This window comes from Rhynchophorus ferrugineus, unplaced genomic scaffold (assembly GCF_030347505.1).
Source record: "Rhynchophorus ferrugineus isolate W39M unplaced genomic scaffold, kcgeb_rfMv2 rfM11, whole genome shotgun sequence".
Lineage (NCBI taxonomy): Eukaryota > Metazoa > Arthropoda > Insecta > Coleoptera > Curculionidae > Rhynchophorus > Rhynchophorus ferrugineus.
In genome coordinates, this window is record NW_027472590.1 from 7,972,839 (window position 1) to 7,990,948 (window position 18,110).

An 18,110-nucleotide genomic window follows, 5' to 3' on the forward strand; every position below is an offset into this window, starting at 1 on the left:
CGGCGCTATTTACATCGCCCTCCGGGGCGTAATGCGAATTTTCGCTTTTTCTGTCTCCTCCGTTCTCACTCCATCGTGCGTAGTCATCAAGAAAAATAGTTTTTTAAATGTCTCACGAGCGACTTAGAACAGAGCTACTAACAGATGGGGCAAAAGTAACTCTGTCATTTTGATTGCGCGCCATTTTGTTCATGTGATATTTAGATCAATTTCTCTTTAAACATTGCGTTGTGTAGACGTATGAGATTATTATAGATAAATATACGCCACAAAAGCTAGCGGAATTAGTGATAATATTTATTGATCCGAATCAATCTCGATGCAAAACTTCGCTGGAAGGAACATATAAAGAAGAAAAGAAAAGAACTGGAATCGAAATATAGGAAAATGTACTGGCTAATTGGAAGAAAATCACAATTATCAGTACATAATAAATTGCTATTATATAAGCAAATATTGAAACCTATATGGACATACGGAGTTCAATTATGGGGATGTTCTGCAAAGAGTAACATAAACAAAATACAAATTTTTCAGAACAAAGTCCTGAGAAGTATGGTGGACGCACCCAAATACTACAGGACTGACTACCTACATCGAGACCTTCAGATACCCACAGTCAGCCATGTAAACAAGAGAATTACAAGTGGGCATGAGGAAAGATTCCTTTCTCATGGGAATATTGAAGTATTACAACTTTCGGATACCACCAGAACAGGACACATACTCAGAAGAACCAAACCATCTAATCTTGTGTAGTGTTGTGTAGTGAGGTGCATATATTAAAAAATTCAGCAGTTATATATCTAGGTTTAAGTTAGCATAAGGATAAATTGTAGGTTAGACGGAAACGACCAGTAAAAATATCCTAATGGTTCAATGCCTTATAAAACCACAATTTATCTTTTACATGCTAATTTTAGATTTTAGTATGTTACGACAGCAGACAGCCCTCGTTCTGGAAGACAACGGAGGTCTCGTAATGCTAATAGTGAGCGATAGTGTTGCAAAGACTGCAGAAACATCAATTCGGAGACGGGGTTCCCAGATACACATTTCTGCACGCAGTTTAAGGCGAATTTTGAAAGCTCATTTGAAAATGTTCCCGTACAAAATTCAATTAGTCCAAAAATTGCTACCGAGAGATCCCGAGTTGAGTACAGTAATGCAATCCTAAGGCTGTCTGGTGAAATTGAAGGTTTTTCGTCTAAATTGATAATGAGCGTCTCGGTGGCCACGTCAGTTAACGGTACACTCGGTTTTAGGGAACACAGAATCCTCAATTAATTCAAAAAATGTCATTGCATCCACTAAAAACAACTGTATGGTGTGGTACTCATGCTATAAACATCATTGGTCCCTATTTTTTTGAATATGAATATGGTGTTGCAGTTACTGTTACTCTACGGTACGGTACCAAGACATGATTCGAAATTTTCTAAATACCTTTTGTGCAGTTCTAATGTATCTATACAATACCAATTTTCATTTTGCAAATTGGCTTCAATTATATATCAAATTCCTTATATTTATAAGGTAAAAGTTGTAGATGCTTGTAGACTAGACCTACGGAGAGCACTACATAAAAAGGTACGCCTAGAACTGCCTCATCGATAGTGAGGAAATGAGTTATTACATTTTAATTTGATATTAAAGGCAAATATTCTTTTTATATTATATTCTTAAAATATAAGTATAATTTGCAAGAACCGGCAATGTCGCCATGCTCCTCCAAGATAATACTCCTATCTCGTCGCCCTTTCGATCTAAGAAGAAGAAGAAGAAATAACCTGACAACCGTTTAATTTCCACTAACCGACGGTGAAAGTCTTCAAAAAACGAACCAACGGAAAAAAATAACGGCGATTTTTCCTCCTATCCGAAATATTCGATCAGTGCCACTCCAGAATCCTGCTCCCCGAACATTACCGCTCTGATTACACCGACTCCCCGTCCCGGCCGCTCTATAAAAACGAGAAATCTAATCAGGCCTTCCAAAACGCGCTTACAAAGACCGAATTATCTTTTGGAAACGCCGGCGATTATTATGGCGGCGTCTTCGGATTGAGTCGGCTCGGGCCTGATTGAGCAAAAGACGAGAACGCCCGATAGAAAACGATCCGTTTGAAGTTTTGCGCGATTAGGGGCGGGGGCGCAGGGTTGGGAGGGGGTGTTACGGGTTGGCGGGGTGGGATGCGAATTCGAATCTATCGGTCGCTTTTCGCCTAAAATTATATCGATACCTAGTCGGGGATTACCGGTGGACGTCGGTATTTGGCTGAGTATTCTTGAAAATAGCATTTTATGTGGTCGAAGATATATGGAGGGATAATAAAAGACTCTGGGATTGGGAGGATATGATAGTATTGTTATGGGATTTCAAGAAATAAGTGAAAAAAGAGCGACAAAAAAGCATAAGTCGCTTATTGAAGTTCGTTATATAAAATTAATAAGGCCTGTCGATTAATTTCGAGGGAATAAAAAAAATTTGAAGCTTTGTTTATTGTCGACTCTACCTGTCTGTCTTTAGTTTCTGTCTACACTATTACTCTCTAAAGTTTTATACAATATGCGTCACTACTTATCAGTAATTTTATGCATTTTTAGCAATAATATTCTTAATAATAATTTTTGATATAATGGACGAAAGGTAAACTAAATTAGTTATTTTTAATTGTGCTAAATGCAAAATTATTCATGTAGCTTACTAACGTTAATCTATAATATTTTTAAAAACTGACATACCGCCAGTACAAGTCGGATTTTATAGGTTTATTTCCCTGCAGCTTGCAATAACAAAATTATTTGAGAAAATTTATTAGTGACGTATTAAACCATTTATAAAAAATACCATATTTCCAGTTTGGCTTTCGAAATCACTATTTAACAATAGACCAAAATGCATAGAGCGGTTGCTGAAAAGGCATTCGAAGAAAATAAATACTGCCCTGCAATATTCCTAGATGTCTCATCAACTTTTGACCAGGTGTGACATTTGGGACTAATCTACAAAATGAGTAAATTGTTACCGCGGAACTATTGTCAAATGCTGGAATCATATATTTTCGAAGGAACATTTCGTAGTCTCGGATGCAGCGGTATTTTCTATACATAAACCTATTTAGGCTGGAGATATCCAGGGTAGTGTCTTAGGATCACTTTTATGTCTGTTCTATGATGCTAATTTCCCATTCCCAATAACAAAAAAAATGGTGCTTCCAACATTGCCACGACATATTTATTATGGCAAAACATATATCTCCACCTAAGACTGTAGAAAAAGTACAGTATCAGTCAACAAAAGCTACAAAGGGGTTAGAGACTGGAAAATATAGTTCAATAGATCCATATTTCTCCACATTATTTTTGCGTTGCAGCGAAATGACAAAGCCTAATTATTTTTATATAATGGCTGCCCGATTCCTCAAGCAAAATCAAATAAAGATATCTCAGCATCCATCTTAATGGTGGGTTACATTGAGAACATCACAAAATCATGGAATTTAGATATATACATATATACATACAAGTAACTAGTAACTAAACGTTAACAAAACAAAGTTTCATGATTAATTACCAATGCTTATCGTTACGGAACGAATGATTTCGCAGCAATATGAAAGGTATTGGCATGGCGCGTGGCAATATAATCCTGCGTGTTATGCAGGAAATCAGAAGGTTGAAGCGAACAAAACCACACATTACATTATTTTCACGTATTTTCATTATGATATATCTTGGATTAAACTAAATTTGTATGGAATTGTCTGAAAATTACAAAAAATTACAAATTTCTTGAAAACATCTGAACAGTTTAGACATTTGGCCAATATTTTTAATGAAAATAATAAAAAAATAACCGTTAAAACAATATTTGTACATTTTAGAGCCTCATGTGTCGCTTTCGTCAACAATGAATTAAACATACATTCTAGTGCCACATCATTAATGATAAAATTTGTTTTGTTTTCTATTACTATAGATAAGATTCCGGCCTTCCATCATAATTTTGAATCAACAGAAGAGGATACGGAGTACTATGATCCTGATAATTTTCTTAAAAAGTCAGCCCATGGTCGGCAATTGACTAAACGAGTGTATTCAACTTCAAGAATTAGTTTGTTGAGGTGTGAAAGGACTTTTATTCCTGAAACTGCCTCCATGCAGGTAAAACAATTAAGTCAGATTATTTAAAAATCAAGAAAAAACCGTGAATAAAGGGGAAAAATATGTATAACTATATTATATATCAAAGCACGTCATACTTGTTTATACAGTTTAATATACTACCCTTAAAATTAGTGCTGTTGCTAACTAAAAATTAGTTTCAACATATAGCTCTGAAGAAATGTTAACGTGAAATGTAGAGTGCAATTGGCAGACTTTTCGATAATCACTAGAGCGAAAATAGTTCATAGTTATACAGAATTGAAAACTAATTTTAAGAATTAAAAAAAAATACATACCATATTCGTCCAAAATAATAAGTATAATTCAATTAAATAAAAAATGGAAAGAGTTTATGGTCAGAAATTTGAAAAACAATATTTTTCATATTTTCAATGCTTGACCTTTTTAGAATAAGCCCTTAAATGTTAGCCATTATCTTTATGGAGACAACAGATAAGTGACAATATAAATAATTGGACACAAGCTTGGAAAATAAAAACTAACGAAAGTAAATCTGTGCATGAACAGTTCACCTACAATCAGATCGTACAAGCATCAATAACATTAAATAATACTTTCATTCCATATAGCAACAACGCTAAATATCTCGGAATGAATCTTGATGCAAAACTTCGCTAGAAGGAATATATAAAGAAGAAAAGAAAAGAACTGGAATTAAATTATAGGAAAACGTACTGGCTAGATGGAAGAAAACTACAATTATAAGTACATAATAAATTGCTGTTATATAAGCAAATAGTGAAACCTATAAGGATATACGGAGTGACATGTGTAAACATTATTTCACCAGATACTGAGATAGGGCCGATGGGTCCTCCAAGCTATATACCTAGATTTAAGATTTTATCACGGGGACAAATTGTAGGTTAGTCAAGTTGTAGGCTGGCAACAATGTAATAATTAAATAATGATAAAAATCATTAAGATAATTGACATGATATTTCTTGATTTATATATTCTTTATAGTACCAAAATAAAAAAAAAGTTAAACAAATTATATTTTCTCCAAATTATAGCTGCTCGAAAAAAGAGACCTTTGTTACCATGCTAAATATAGTTTTAAATGGATACGATAAAATAGTATACAGACAAGGTTCACAGCAAATTTGGAGTCAATCGATTCAGTCTCTAAAAAAGTATAATAGCTTAGAGAAAAAATACCGTGTCACTTAAATAGATATATCTCAAAAAATAATGTATATTGTCAAAAATCTTCGTCAGGGTATATTCATTGAGGAGTATCCCTTGATTTCAATACGAAAAATAATTGCTGTTTTTTTCAAAAACAGTTTAGAAAAATGATGACAACGCAACCACCGCAAAACACACTCACGAGATATTTTTTAGGGCATCAAATTTGTGAACAGCTGAACAATCAAATATGCCAAAAGGAAATGTTTCATAAAATGATCATTGATTGAAATCACGTAGTACTCACCGTTATGAACGAGCAGGGTGGAATCTCTTGCTAGAGCCAGTTCGGAGTCAGTTAGTGTGGCGTCCGAAGCGTTCTCGGACGTGGGGGTGTCACTAAGACCGGCCGGTTGCTGATAAAGAGGATGCTGGTAAGTGTGAGATCCCCCGTATCGTCTAGGGGAATCCTCTGTCTCAGAATCTGTCAAACTGTACGCCGGGTACAATCGCCCCTTTCCTGAAACGGACGGGAGAAAAAAAGAGAAATAACATTACGAGAGTCCACACTTAAGTCCTTTTCGAAATAAATCACGGCTAATGCGATGGCGCTACAAAGGAAGTCGAGGCCTATCGAGTTTCTCGATATCCTTCTTAGCGTATTCGGAAAAATCGAGTTACATTGACTAAAACAGTTTCATTCAGCGTTCGAATCAATAGAGCTACATGCCAGGGTAAACCAACTGAAACTACTTGACCTACATAGCTAGAGTTAGTGCTTCTACTACAAGAATTATTAGAAAAATACATGCTTTTTCGGAGGACTATATATTATTTTAATTTTTCAGTATATATGAGCTAATTGGCATAATCTATTAACATTAATGATACCTGAAAAAAAAAACAATATTCATTGTTATATGTACTGTATTTGTTTATGTTTCTAAATTGGCCAGTTCTAAGCACTAGCGTACTTCAGATTTCAGAATTATTTATTAGCATATCTCCAGAACAACAATGGCATGCATTTAAATATAAAAATTCCTACAGTTGAGTAATATATTTGAGAGGTTGACTTAGATGAGCAACACTTCTCGATATCGATAGTTACAATACGTTATAGAAAGCTCTTCATTATTAGCTTGGTAAGTAATAAAATCGTTACGCTAAACTTATTCTCAGTAGTATTTTCAGTCAATTCATTTGGTAGTCAAGCTCCTTACTTTTTGATCGTTTCCATAGTATGTAAAGGTCTGGAAAAAGTTGATTCTTTAAGCTCTAAGCTGCGTGAAAGTTCTGTGAGAGTTTAAGGTGGGGTTTTGTGGAATGATATGATAGTGCAATTAGTTGATTCCTATATATTTGATGAATCAAATTGAACAACAAAAGTAATATATGTCGGAGATGCAATTTTTAGCGTTGGATGAATAGTGTCTGTATCCACTGAATAACTCAGTAATATTAAATGAAAAACTGTTATTTTATGCAAGAAAATATCGAAAAACCATCGAATGAAATAGTGAAGTTATGTTGCTTAACGGTTATTTACATTGATATTTTGTATTTTCATCGATATATATCGCTGTTCAAAATGCATAAAAGCACACAATATATAAAATTGAGAATACCACATAAAACAACCCGAAGCTCCGACATCTATAAATTTTTTTTAAATAACAAGACTACCACACCGCCATTTTACCTCTTCAAAACCACGGCTCCCGTTTTTACAGCGTCACGGTTTCCCTCGCTGACACCCCACCGTCCCCACCTCACATCTCCTACAATATTTACGTTATATTCTCGTTCTGCCATGGCAAAAAAACTGTAATTGAATCAACTCGATGCAGGAGCTTATGCATTTCTTGGCGTAGGAAACGCCTTAGCACAACATCAGGCTTCGATATACATTTTTCGTTATATTCTGAGCTTCGGAGCGGCGCCCCCTAACGAGATTAGGTCGGAGAAAAACTCCCTCACGAACGATTGAAGTGATATTTTGTTTAAGACGTGTCCATAAACAACAATGACGCCGGGAAGGGAGTTTAGGTGAAGGTTTTTGCCTCCGGAGGTATGTTGTGCAAATATCTAATTCAATTTTAAATAAAAATTCAATATCGATTTTGTATATATCATTTTTTCTCGGCTAAAAGGAGTCAACAAAGCGCCATTGCAGATAACTTTTACCTTTTCCTGTTAACTCGAAGAAAAGCGTTTGAGTAGGGAAGGCGATGAGTACTGTTGGAAATTTATCGTTATTATACCTCAGCACTGCAAATTCCAACTGATGAGGTCTTACAAGAAATTTTACAAAAAAGAACACTTGTGAATATGTTATCAAACCATCAAAAGTTACAAAGAAACCTTTATATGAGAGGTTGTGTTTCATCGAAAACTTTCAACAGAGTCGTACTACCACTGACGAAACTTTAAAAAATAAATTCTGACTGCCTGATTGGGAATTCTAATGGTAGCAGAAGCTTAGTTGGACGCCAGTGACGTATTAAACCATTTATAAAAATACTATATTTCCAGTTTGGCTTTCGAAATCACTAATTAACAATAGACCAAAATGCATAGAGTAACAGCGGTTGCTGAAAAGGCATTCGAAGAAAATAAATACTGCCCTGAAATATTCCTAGATGTCTCACCAACTTTTGACCAGGTGTGACATTTGGGACTAATCTACAAGATGAGTAAATTGTTACCGCGGAACTATTGTCAATTGCTGGAATCATATATTTTCGAAGGAACATTTCGTAGTCTCGTATGCAGGGGTATTCTCTATACGTAAACCTATTTAGGCTGGATGGATATATCCAGGGTGATATCCAAGTGATATTTTGTTTAAGACGTGTCTATAAACAACAATGATGCCGGGAAGAGACTTTAGGTGAAGGTTTTTGCCTTCGGAGGTATGTTGTGCAAATATCTAATTCAATTTAAAATAAAAATTCAACATCGATTTTGTATATATCATTTTTTTCTCGGCTAAAAGGAGTCAACAAAGCGCCATTGCTGATAACTTTTACCTTTTCCTGTTAACTCGAAGAAAAGCGTTTGAGTAGGGAAGGCGATGAGTACTGTTGAAAATTTATAGTTATTATACCTCAGCACTGCAAATTGCAACTGATGAGGTTTTACAAGAAATTTTACAAAAAGAACACTTGTGAATATGTTACGAAACCATCGAAAATTACAAAGAAACCTTTATATGAGAGGTTATGTTTCATCAAAAACTTTTAACAGAGTCGTACAACCACTGACGAAACTTTAAAAAATAAATTCTGACTGCCTGAATAGGAATTGTAATGGTAGCAGGAGCTTAGTCGGACGCTAGTAATGTTGAATTTATAAAAAGTCCTCAAATTTAATTGACAATGAAAGGTAGGAGAGATATTATTAACTTAACATCATAAATATGAAGAATTAAATAAATATAAATTTACGTGTAGTCAAAAAGTAATCAATAATAACCAATTGAAATTAAGTTGGCACTATTTGATGAATCTGTATGGGTTGTATTTGGAAGAATGATTAACATAACGCTAATATAATTAGAGCAAGGAAAATATTTTTTCTTTTATTTTTCGTTTTTTTGGAAGGTTTGATCGTACAAAGTCAATAAGCCCACAAATGATCTAATTTAACAATATAGCAATTGTAATCGCAAGAGAAGTGATTTGGGGTGTGTGATAGGGATCATAAATGGTGCCGTACGTTACAAGAAGCTGGTGAAACTGAATTCTTAAATTATTTATACAACTATATACTTTAGATATGCTAGGATTAATTATTGTATGGCCATAATATTCTTATAATGTGTCCGAAAAACTATAGGGATTTACACAAACATATCTATTGAATTATAATTTATTGAATACAAATACAGTAAAATATAAAAAAGAGATGAAAATTGGAAAGCTAGTTGGCAATCATTCAACAGATCTATTACCAAGACAAGGTGATTAGGAAACTGAAAAAACTAAATGTAAATATTTATGTTTATGTAGGTTCACAGTATTCAGGCAAATTTGAAACAAACGATCAACATAAAACGTACACTGTAGATTTAAATCTAATATACGAGGATAGCTGTATTGAAAAGTCTGTAAGATTTGTGCATCAATAATTTTGTAACTACTTGACATAGCGAGCATCTAGAAGTTTATTCATTGTATTTGCTTATTATTTTCGCTATATTATTTTATTCATATCAATTATATACCATTTTAATGTGTAATAATATATACATATATATTGATAACAATACTATCTCTGTATTAATACATAATATATATATATATATATATATATATATATATATATATATATATATATATATATATATATATATATATATATATACATATATATTTATATATATAATACCATTTCAGGTAAATGGGTTATCAAATCTTTCTCATATTAGTGGCATCTGCTTCTGTCACTTAAACAACTATAGTCACACCCAGCAAGAGGTATGAAGCAAGATTAAGAGGTTTAGCTGATGATTTGACCAAAGTATAGCGCATGACACTGACGGTATTTATTAAGGAAAATGAAAATATATGTTTATTATAAAGAATTTATGACAAAATACACTGGATTAAAGACAAAGACTAGCTACTGTCTATATACAACAAATTGCTTAATTCTTGTTATATTTCTATTATGAATATCTGTGCTGGTTACCTTTTACCGTTATAAATAAAGAGCAATCATCAGATTAAATATAAGATGGGAAAAATAAGTCCAACGATGCAATCTAATAATACTAGAAATTAGTGAACTATTGCAAAAGGAGTAGAAAAAATTTTTCGTAAAAATATTTTTTCAGTTACTGCGAAACTCACCATAAAACTATGACCAAGCAATTAAATTAAAAAAATTCACGGAGAAAAAAATGGAATAATATTTATATTTTCAATTTTACAACTAATAAAAGGGCTGTTTTTGTGCAGGAAGCGTGAACTGTTTTAATAGTAGACGGTACATTAACAGATCCAATAAAAGCCAAAACGAGGGCTCTCCGGGTTGGAAAAATCAAACGTTTTTAGCAAACATTTTACAGCTTTTTCAGATCCATGTGCTCGCTCGAAAGGAATATAATGAATCCATTAGGTTATGTGTCAAATTGGGGCCGTCTGTTTGGTTTGTGCAACCATTTCGATTTATTATTTTTTGTGATGATACAGTTTTTCGAGTGTTGTTGAGGGATGAAAATGACTACACTACTTGCCTCTATGATACGTATTGGTCTGCGACTAGTTCTGTATCTTTTGACGTTTTGGCCTTGGATGTAATGACAGTACAAATACAAGAAATTATTTATAGGCTGTTCAAAGTTATTTTATACATACGTCATCTAAATTTGTGACATCAAAACGTCGCAATGTTACCCCATCAACAGTGAGTTGTAGTTCGGTTTGGCTTTAGCATGCAACAAAATTCTAATCTAAGTAAAATAATTGAACAAAAATGTTGTCAAATATAATTTATTTTAACATTATAGTTTATCTAAAAACTAGAGTTAATTATACAGAAACAATAGTTTATAGGTTAGAGTTATAATCTCTTATCACTATTGCTACTAGAACTTTGTATACATCTGACAACCGGACGACTTTGCGGGGTTAATACGTTTACGTGGTCGAACTAATCAGACAGCATCGTTTCTCTTTTAAATTAGAACCAAAGGAGAACACAATCAATGTTATCTTCATGAAGTTATCATAAAACGATGGAAATTATTTTAAAACTGCCACCAGTAATTTAATATGTAGCTGTTGAGCCTCTAATAGTAATAACATTTTTAGTAGTTACTAAAATTTCTGTCTTCTATCATCTACAAGTGCAACAGTGACTTGGTAAATAAATTCATTAAATATTTAACTATATTTATTTATTTATTAATATCGCAATTAGTAATACTTTACATAATGGTTTCTAGGTAATCTATATGTTATTAGTATTATTTCATTTTAATTTTCATTGCATTTCTAAATAATGTTAAAAGACCATTGAGTAGTATCGCCAGAGAAGTGCCCACAAAAGAATTCAGCAGGAAAATAACTCCACCCTATAATTTATTTAATTAAATTTTTAATAATAATTATTATTTTAGACAGGAGAAAATTATTATCATAAGCCGTATTTAGTGCTACTAAAGGTAATAAAAAAACAAAAACATATGTATATATTTTATTTCATTTATCTCGTGTGATAAATTCGGTACATCCGGCTCCTTTTTATATCCAGTCTATTCTGTTCAAATAGCTCCAGTATAGGAACCTTAAGCAATAATTAGATGTTCAGTGGCCTTGCTGGTGATTTTTCCTTTATAGAAGAAAAATTGCAAAATGAAGGACATATTCTATCTACAAGTTTCTATTTATTACAAAATTCAGAGAATCATTCATATAACCATAAAATAAGTTCATTAGTAAGAAACATCAGCCTTCTAATGATATCTAGCTTAAACCGATTTGACGTTTGTGGAACTAGATATCCGGACAGTTATCCGAGTGGACTGAAGACGATGAACCCGCTCTAAAGCATGGGAAAAAGTAACAGTCGGCTGGCAAGGTTATGACGTCTGTATTTTGGGATGCGCATGGAATAATGTTTATTGGCATCGAAAAAGCAAGAACCATCAAAAGCGACTATTACATAGCGTTATAGGACAGTTTGAGGGACGAAATCGCCGAAAAAGGACGCATTTGAAGAAAAAGAAAGTGCCGCTTCACCAAGACCGTATCAAATATCCATAAATTGGGCTTCGAATTGCTTTCTCCAGTGTCTTCCTGTGACTACTTCATGTTCTCAGCTCTCAAAAGAATGCTCGCTGGAAAGAAATTTTCGTCAAATGAAGAGGTCATCGACGAAACTGAGGCCTGTTTTGAAGCAAAGACAAATCGTACTACAAAATGGTATAAAGTTGGAGGATCGCTATAATCAGTGTATCACCCTTGAAGGGAATTATGTTGAATTAAAAAAATTTTGGCAAAAAATTTATTTTACTATGGTAGGCCGGGGACTTTTCAATTGACCTGATACTGTTGTGATAGTCGCAGTTTCGAATCCTGCTAGGGTATAGATGTTCTTTATGTCTGTGACTGTAATTATAAATGTCATTATAGGCAACAGTGAAAAGTCCGACAAGGTATAACCATCCCAATCACACTAGTAACTAGGCTGGGTAAGACTGGATGTAAGACTGATATGGTCTCTAAATTGGTCACTAGGCTTAATGTCGAGGACCGTGGTTCGGAGCCCAGGTTTAACTGTAGGTCCAGTCCAGATAGACCCTCGTTGGTAAAAAGGAGACTTTAAAATAAACAAAAAAAAACTAGAACTAAACCTAAAAAGCTATAAAAAAGACAGAGAGAAAGAACGAAGTTTTTAGGACCAAATGAGGACTCATTTTGCACCCAATTTAAACAGTAAAACAATCACGAACGGGCTACGATTTTTTTGTTGTTTCGCTTTATTTTTCTAGCACTACGATCGATCTAACTTTCCCTCAATAAAAGGAAACAATTTCCCGAAACTTTTATACCAACGGCGGTGCCTTGCACCAGCAATCGTCTGCGTTAAAATTCATTTATACTCCCAGGAATATTTTCACATAGACAGAGCAAAGAGGGGCGCCACTCAGTCCCCCTTCGCCCCTTCGCATGCTCGTTCCAGCTTCACGAGTGTTTTTAATTGCTCAAGAGAACGTTTTCGTTACGAAGAACGGGCCATTTTCCAATGTTAATTGCTGACGAGTACGTATAGTCGGCGCACTGTACGGTGGCAGATACGGCGACTCCGTATAGTTGGGTAAACAGCGGGTTAACGAGGGCGATGGCGGCGACGCGAGAGGGAGATACGGCCGAGGAGGAGACGAACTGGAGATATTTGCACAGAAAGCCATGAACCTTTCACGGCTAATGGAAAATATTGTTTGTATATGGGCCGAAATACGTAATCAACTTCAAGATTACGTCAAATATTTGCGCTGGCGCTGCAGCCGGCTGTCGTATATTATCAGACATGATCAATAACTTTTTTACTTTCGCTTTTTGCTCCTTTTATTAACTGAACTATTTTATTAATGTTTCCCTTTTTAATACCAAGAAAATATAAACCGATCAATTGATCTTCGGTCTGGTACAGAAATGGATCAATGACGACAAAATTCATCTGTTACTAGTAATCGCTCTGCAACTGAAACTCGACCACAATTTATAAAGTTAATCATGTTTCCCCCATAATAGACTACAGAGAATAATTTAAAAATGATGTATTAATATTATTTTATAAGTTTAAATTATCACATGACTGAAAAATATAAACAAAACAATATAATAAGTAATAAATATTTATAGATTAATTAAAATAATAACGAATACAATTGGCACTTTATATTTTACAATATGGAAATTGTATTAAACTAATTTATTTATAATAATTAAGTGAACTATTGATTTCTTAAAACTTAGGTCTAAAGAGTAAAAAACTAAAATAATTGATAAAAGGTTCAAGGAGTAAATTGCCCTATAGTTAGATATTTTATTGCATTAATCGTTAAACAAATTAATATTTATCAATAGTTTAAAATATTTACCAAATTACTGTAAATAATTAATATATTCTTCTATTTGATCCATCTAGGCAAATTATTGTAGTCAGTTTCACTTTATCTGCATATTTTCATTACTTAATTTATGTATTCATATAGTCCTTATCTTTTATCCATATTTTTCACCTAGAATATATATCGAAAATCAATAAATTGAAAATAATCAGGTTTATTAGATGAAACACTGATATCTTTACTTAAATTTTTAAATAAATAAAATTGCATTTTTCTTTACTGAATTATTTCATTATTCAATCTTTAAAACAGCCAGTAAATTTATTTATTTCAGGATATTAATTTTTTCAAATTCAACCTAATACCCTTCAAGGGTGATACACTGATTATAGCGACCCTTCAACTTTTCAAACATTTTTGTGATACGATTTGTACTTTGCTTCAAAATCCGCCTCAGTTTCGGTGATAATGTCTTCATTCTACGAAAACTTCTTCCCAGCTAGCATTTTTTTGAGATCTGAGAACATGAAATAGTCGTTGGTGGCCAGTTCTGGAGAATACGGTGAATGAATGGATTTTTGCCATCGTTTTCACTGACTTGTGACACGGTGCATTGTCTTGCTGAAGCAGCACTTTCTTTTTTTTTAAATACGGCCTTTTTCGGCGATTTCATCCTTCAATCGATCCAATAACGCGAAGTAATAATCGCTGTTGATGGTCGTTTCTTTTTCAAGGTAGCCAATGAGAATTATTCTACGCGCATCCCAAAACACATACGCCATAACCTTGCCAGCCGACTGTTTTTACACGCTTTGGAGCGGGATCATCGTGTGCAGTCTACTCGGATGACTGTCGATTGGACTTCGGAGTGAAATGATGGAGCTATGTTTCATCCATTGTCACATATCGACACAAAGATTCGGGTTTATTACGCTTGATTATCTTCAAACACTGCTTCGAATCATCAAGTCGTCGAAGTTTTTGATCATCTTTCCACAGAGCTTTCTCATACCCAAATATTCGTGAATGATATGATGTAGCGCTTTACGTTCTTGATTGCAATTGATGGAATAAAATCAAATATTAGAAGATAATTGTTCTCTCGGTAGAACTTGAAAACAATGACCAAACATTTTTTTATCACGTTATACATTTTTTAGATGAAATTCACGTTATATGATCAAGGAAGCATTTTAACCTCACACTCAAGAAGTTTCTAAAAATATCCCTCAAATTAATTCACAAGACTAAAAACAGAATCAATATCATTAACCATTTACTAGCTTACAATATCCAAAAATAATATTTGTATTCTAGTTTTTTAAAATCCGTATAAAAAATAGCATGATAGGAGTACTCGTACCGAAGCCTCTAGTGTAAAGGAATGCATTGATTGGCAATCTCTGTCCCTTCCTGCAATCTAGACAGCCCTGCGGCAATCACGCCACACACATTTCTTTCTCGATGTGCAGGCCCAGTGCAAGACAGAACACCTTTAATTTTCGTTAAATTGAAATTCTGCACGCCTGTTCTTCTTGGTAACGGGGAATCGAGGGGAATTCGACGTTCCCTAATGGGGGAAGAGCAATTTTTCCTATCTACATCAAGGGGACAAATCAAAGATGTCGATTATTGGGTTAAGACAGGGGTGGTTTTGTTTCGAATAGTCAGGAATAAGTAGTTGCCAGTTGGTCAGATTTATTCGATTTAAACGAGACGTGAATACTAATGATTTTTAGTAAGTTTTGACATAGCCAAATGTCACAAAGTAGCTTCATTTAAGTAACATAATGTTAAACGATTAATACAATAAAATGTATAACTCTATGGCATTTTGTTCTTTGAATGTACTAATTATTTACTTTATAATCCCAGTTTTCAAAAGTCAATATTTCATTTAATGATTGTAAACATATTCGTTTAATATATATTTCTAAATTGTAAAAATAAATCTGTCATGTATAAAAATAAATGTGTCTATGCGTTCTATTTAAAGTTTTAAAATTTTTAAAATATATTAATCATTTTACTATATTAACCTGTTAATATGAATGAATCAGTTAATAAATCATCTCTGTAAATGTCTGTAAATTCTCTTGCCTTAATGTTTATTACTTCCTAAGCCGTGAAGACTATCTATATTTTCGTTATTTTAATATGTTAATGTTTAAAATATAATCATATATTACTTTAGCCAATATTATATGTCATATATATCTCTAAACTTATATTGAAAAAGTTGTCAAAACAAGTCATTGTAACATAAATTATCATTTTAAGCTATCACCTTTCCTCTATTATGAGGGAAATATGATGAACTAATAAATTGTAGTCAAATTTCGACCACTGAGTACTTGATTAACATAATCGCTGGATCTTAGAATGAGAATAGCAGAGTTAACTATGTAATATCTATAGAAAGCTTCTTATAGATTTTTATCATGTATATGTAAGAAAATACTGTACTATGTCATAAACATAAATGGATAAAAGTCACATCGTGATAACGACTCATCTAACGTTATGTTTTATTTTATTTTATTTTATTTTGGACAAATCTTTGAAACGTTGATATTATGGCTTGAGTTTATATTTTTCTTTGAATTGCAGTTTATATTATTTCACATCACTTACCAAATGTTAATAAACGAATATAAATGAAAATAAACGAAAAAATTAAATATGATAAACGAATATAAATGAAAATGAGTTAACAAAATTGCAAGTATAGTCAGAAGAGTCTTATTTAAATTATTGATAACATTTAATAAAATTTTAATATAATCCTATACTATCAGGACATAGCAAAGCACGAACCATTTATTATGTCACCAATATTGGTGCAATATTCGCTGTAGTGGTGGTCGATGGCAATTTCCTTTATTGAGACCCTCACCCGGGCCAAAATGCTAGTAAATAACGCGTTTGCAATTTCCTTTAAAGAATAACTACAAAGCCCTCTTCAAGCCTCCAAAACTATCCGACAATATCTGCTAATTGAAATTTCAATCTCGAGCAGCGCGCTTGTTCAATATTGCGTTCCGTAAGAGGAAGGAGGGAACGAACTGATTTAAATAGGAAGAATCAAAGGATTATACTACACCGATATAAAATAATAACGAAGTTTTAGTTCCTTTTTTTCAAATTTCTTGTGTTCCGTTTAAGACCATCTCTCTTGGATTATTTTTATTATCCTTAATGAACTTTAAGCAATTTAGTCAGAATTCAGAACTTTAAGTCAAAGGAATCTTAGTTTTGGGCACAGCGAAAATTATTATGGATCTAAATCATGATATAAGTTGGATTTTCGATGAAAAAGTCATGAAAAAATAGTGGTGTGTCAGTTATTTGCTTATCATTTTATTTATTCCAGATTTTTTTAAATGTACTAAATGTTATTACTTAAAAGGTGTCCCTACTTGATACTCATCTAAGAAGAATAATAGGCGCTCACTTAGTCTCTAACAAATAAAAGTTAGTAGCCCTTTTCAGTTTTTTTTACCATTTAGTAACCAGTCAGCGTCCTAGTTCTATGGTATTAACATGAGGAGGTTTTCCCTCATGTCTTCTTGCGATAAGTTCCTCTATGGAAGTTGGAATCCGAAAATCTCTGTGTAAGTAGTTGTTCTTAAAGTATCTGGGTGCATCCATAATATTTCTCAGGACTTTATTTTGAACTACTTGTATTATATTAATACTACTTCTCGCAGAAGAGCTGAATTCTACAGGTCAATATAAGTATCAGTATCAGCTTGTACAGAAGTAACTTATAGTGTACGGATAATTTCGATTTTATTGCAAAAAACCATTTTATATTTTTTGTTATAATATCAGATCTTTTCCTTTCTTTTGATATGCTTGTTCCAACGCGGTTATCTCATCATCAAGTCAAGACTCATCCCAAGGTACTTAGCAACATATTCATATTTATTATTCATATTTAGTGGTATATTAACAGTTTGGTTGTATATGAATTTAATATGCTCTGATTTACTCCTGTTGGTTTCCATTCTCCCTGTATGGGTCCAAAAAAGGTCAATTGAAAGTTCCCCGGTCTGATACATAGATGGCGCTACTAGAATTAAATCCATATGTTTTTTAGTACCCTAACCCTCAAAAGATGCGTGTACAAACACTGACAGCAGTCGGATCATTAGTTTGTGAATTATAACATTTTGGGTGAAGCAACTTTTGTTATTGTGAA

At 33.2% G+C, this 18,110-nt stretch overlaps 1 protein-coding gene across 9 annotated transcripts in view; it reads right to left on the bottom strand.

Annotated features, from left to right (window-relative positions):
• The window catches only part of Ten-m (teneurin transmembrane protein Ten-m), a 579,656-nt gene that overhangs the window by 199,595 nt on the left and 361,951 nt on the right, over nucleotides 1–18,110 (bottom strand). For 6 of the 9 annotated variants that reach the window (XM_076417513.1, XM_076417521.1, XM_076417514.1 and 3 more), the window contains one exon: nucleotides 5,630–5,842. The exons of the other annotated variants lie outside the window; for them this stretch is intronic. In XM_076417513.1, coding sequence (XP_076273628.1) covers nucleotides 5,630–5,842 — 213 coding nt within the window. The remainder of the gene's footprint in view (nucleotides 1–5,629; nucleotides 5,843–18,110) is intronic. 9 annotated transcript variants of the gene reach the window in all.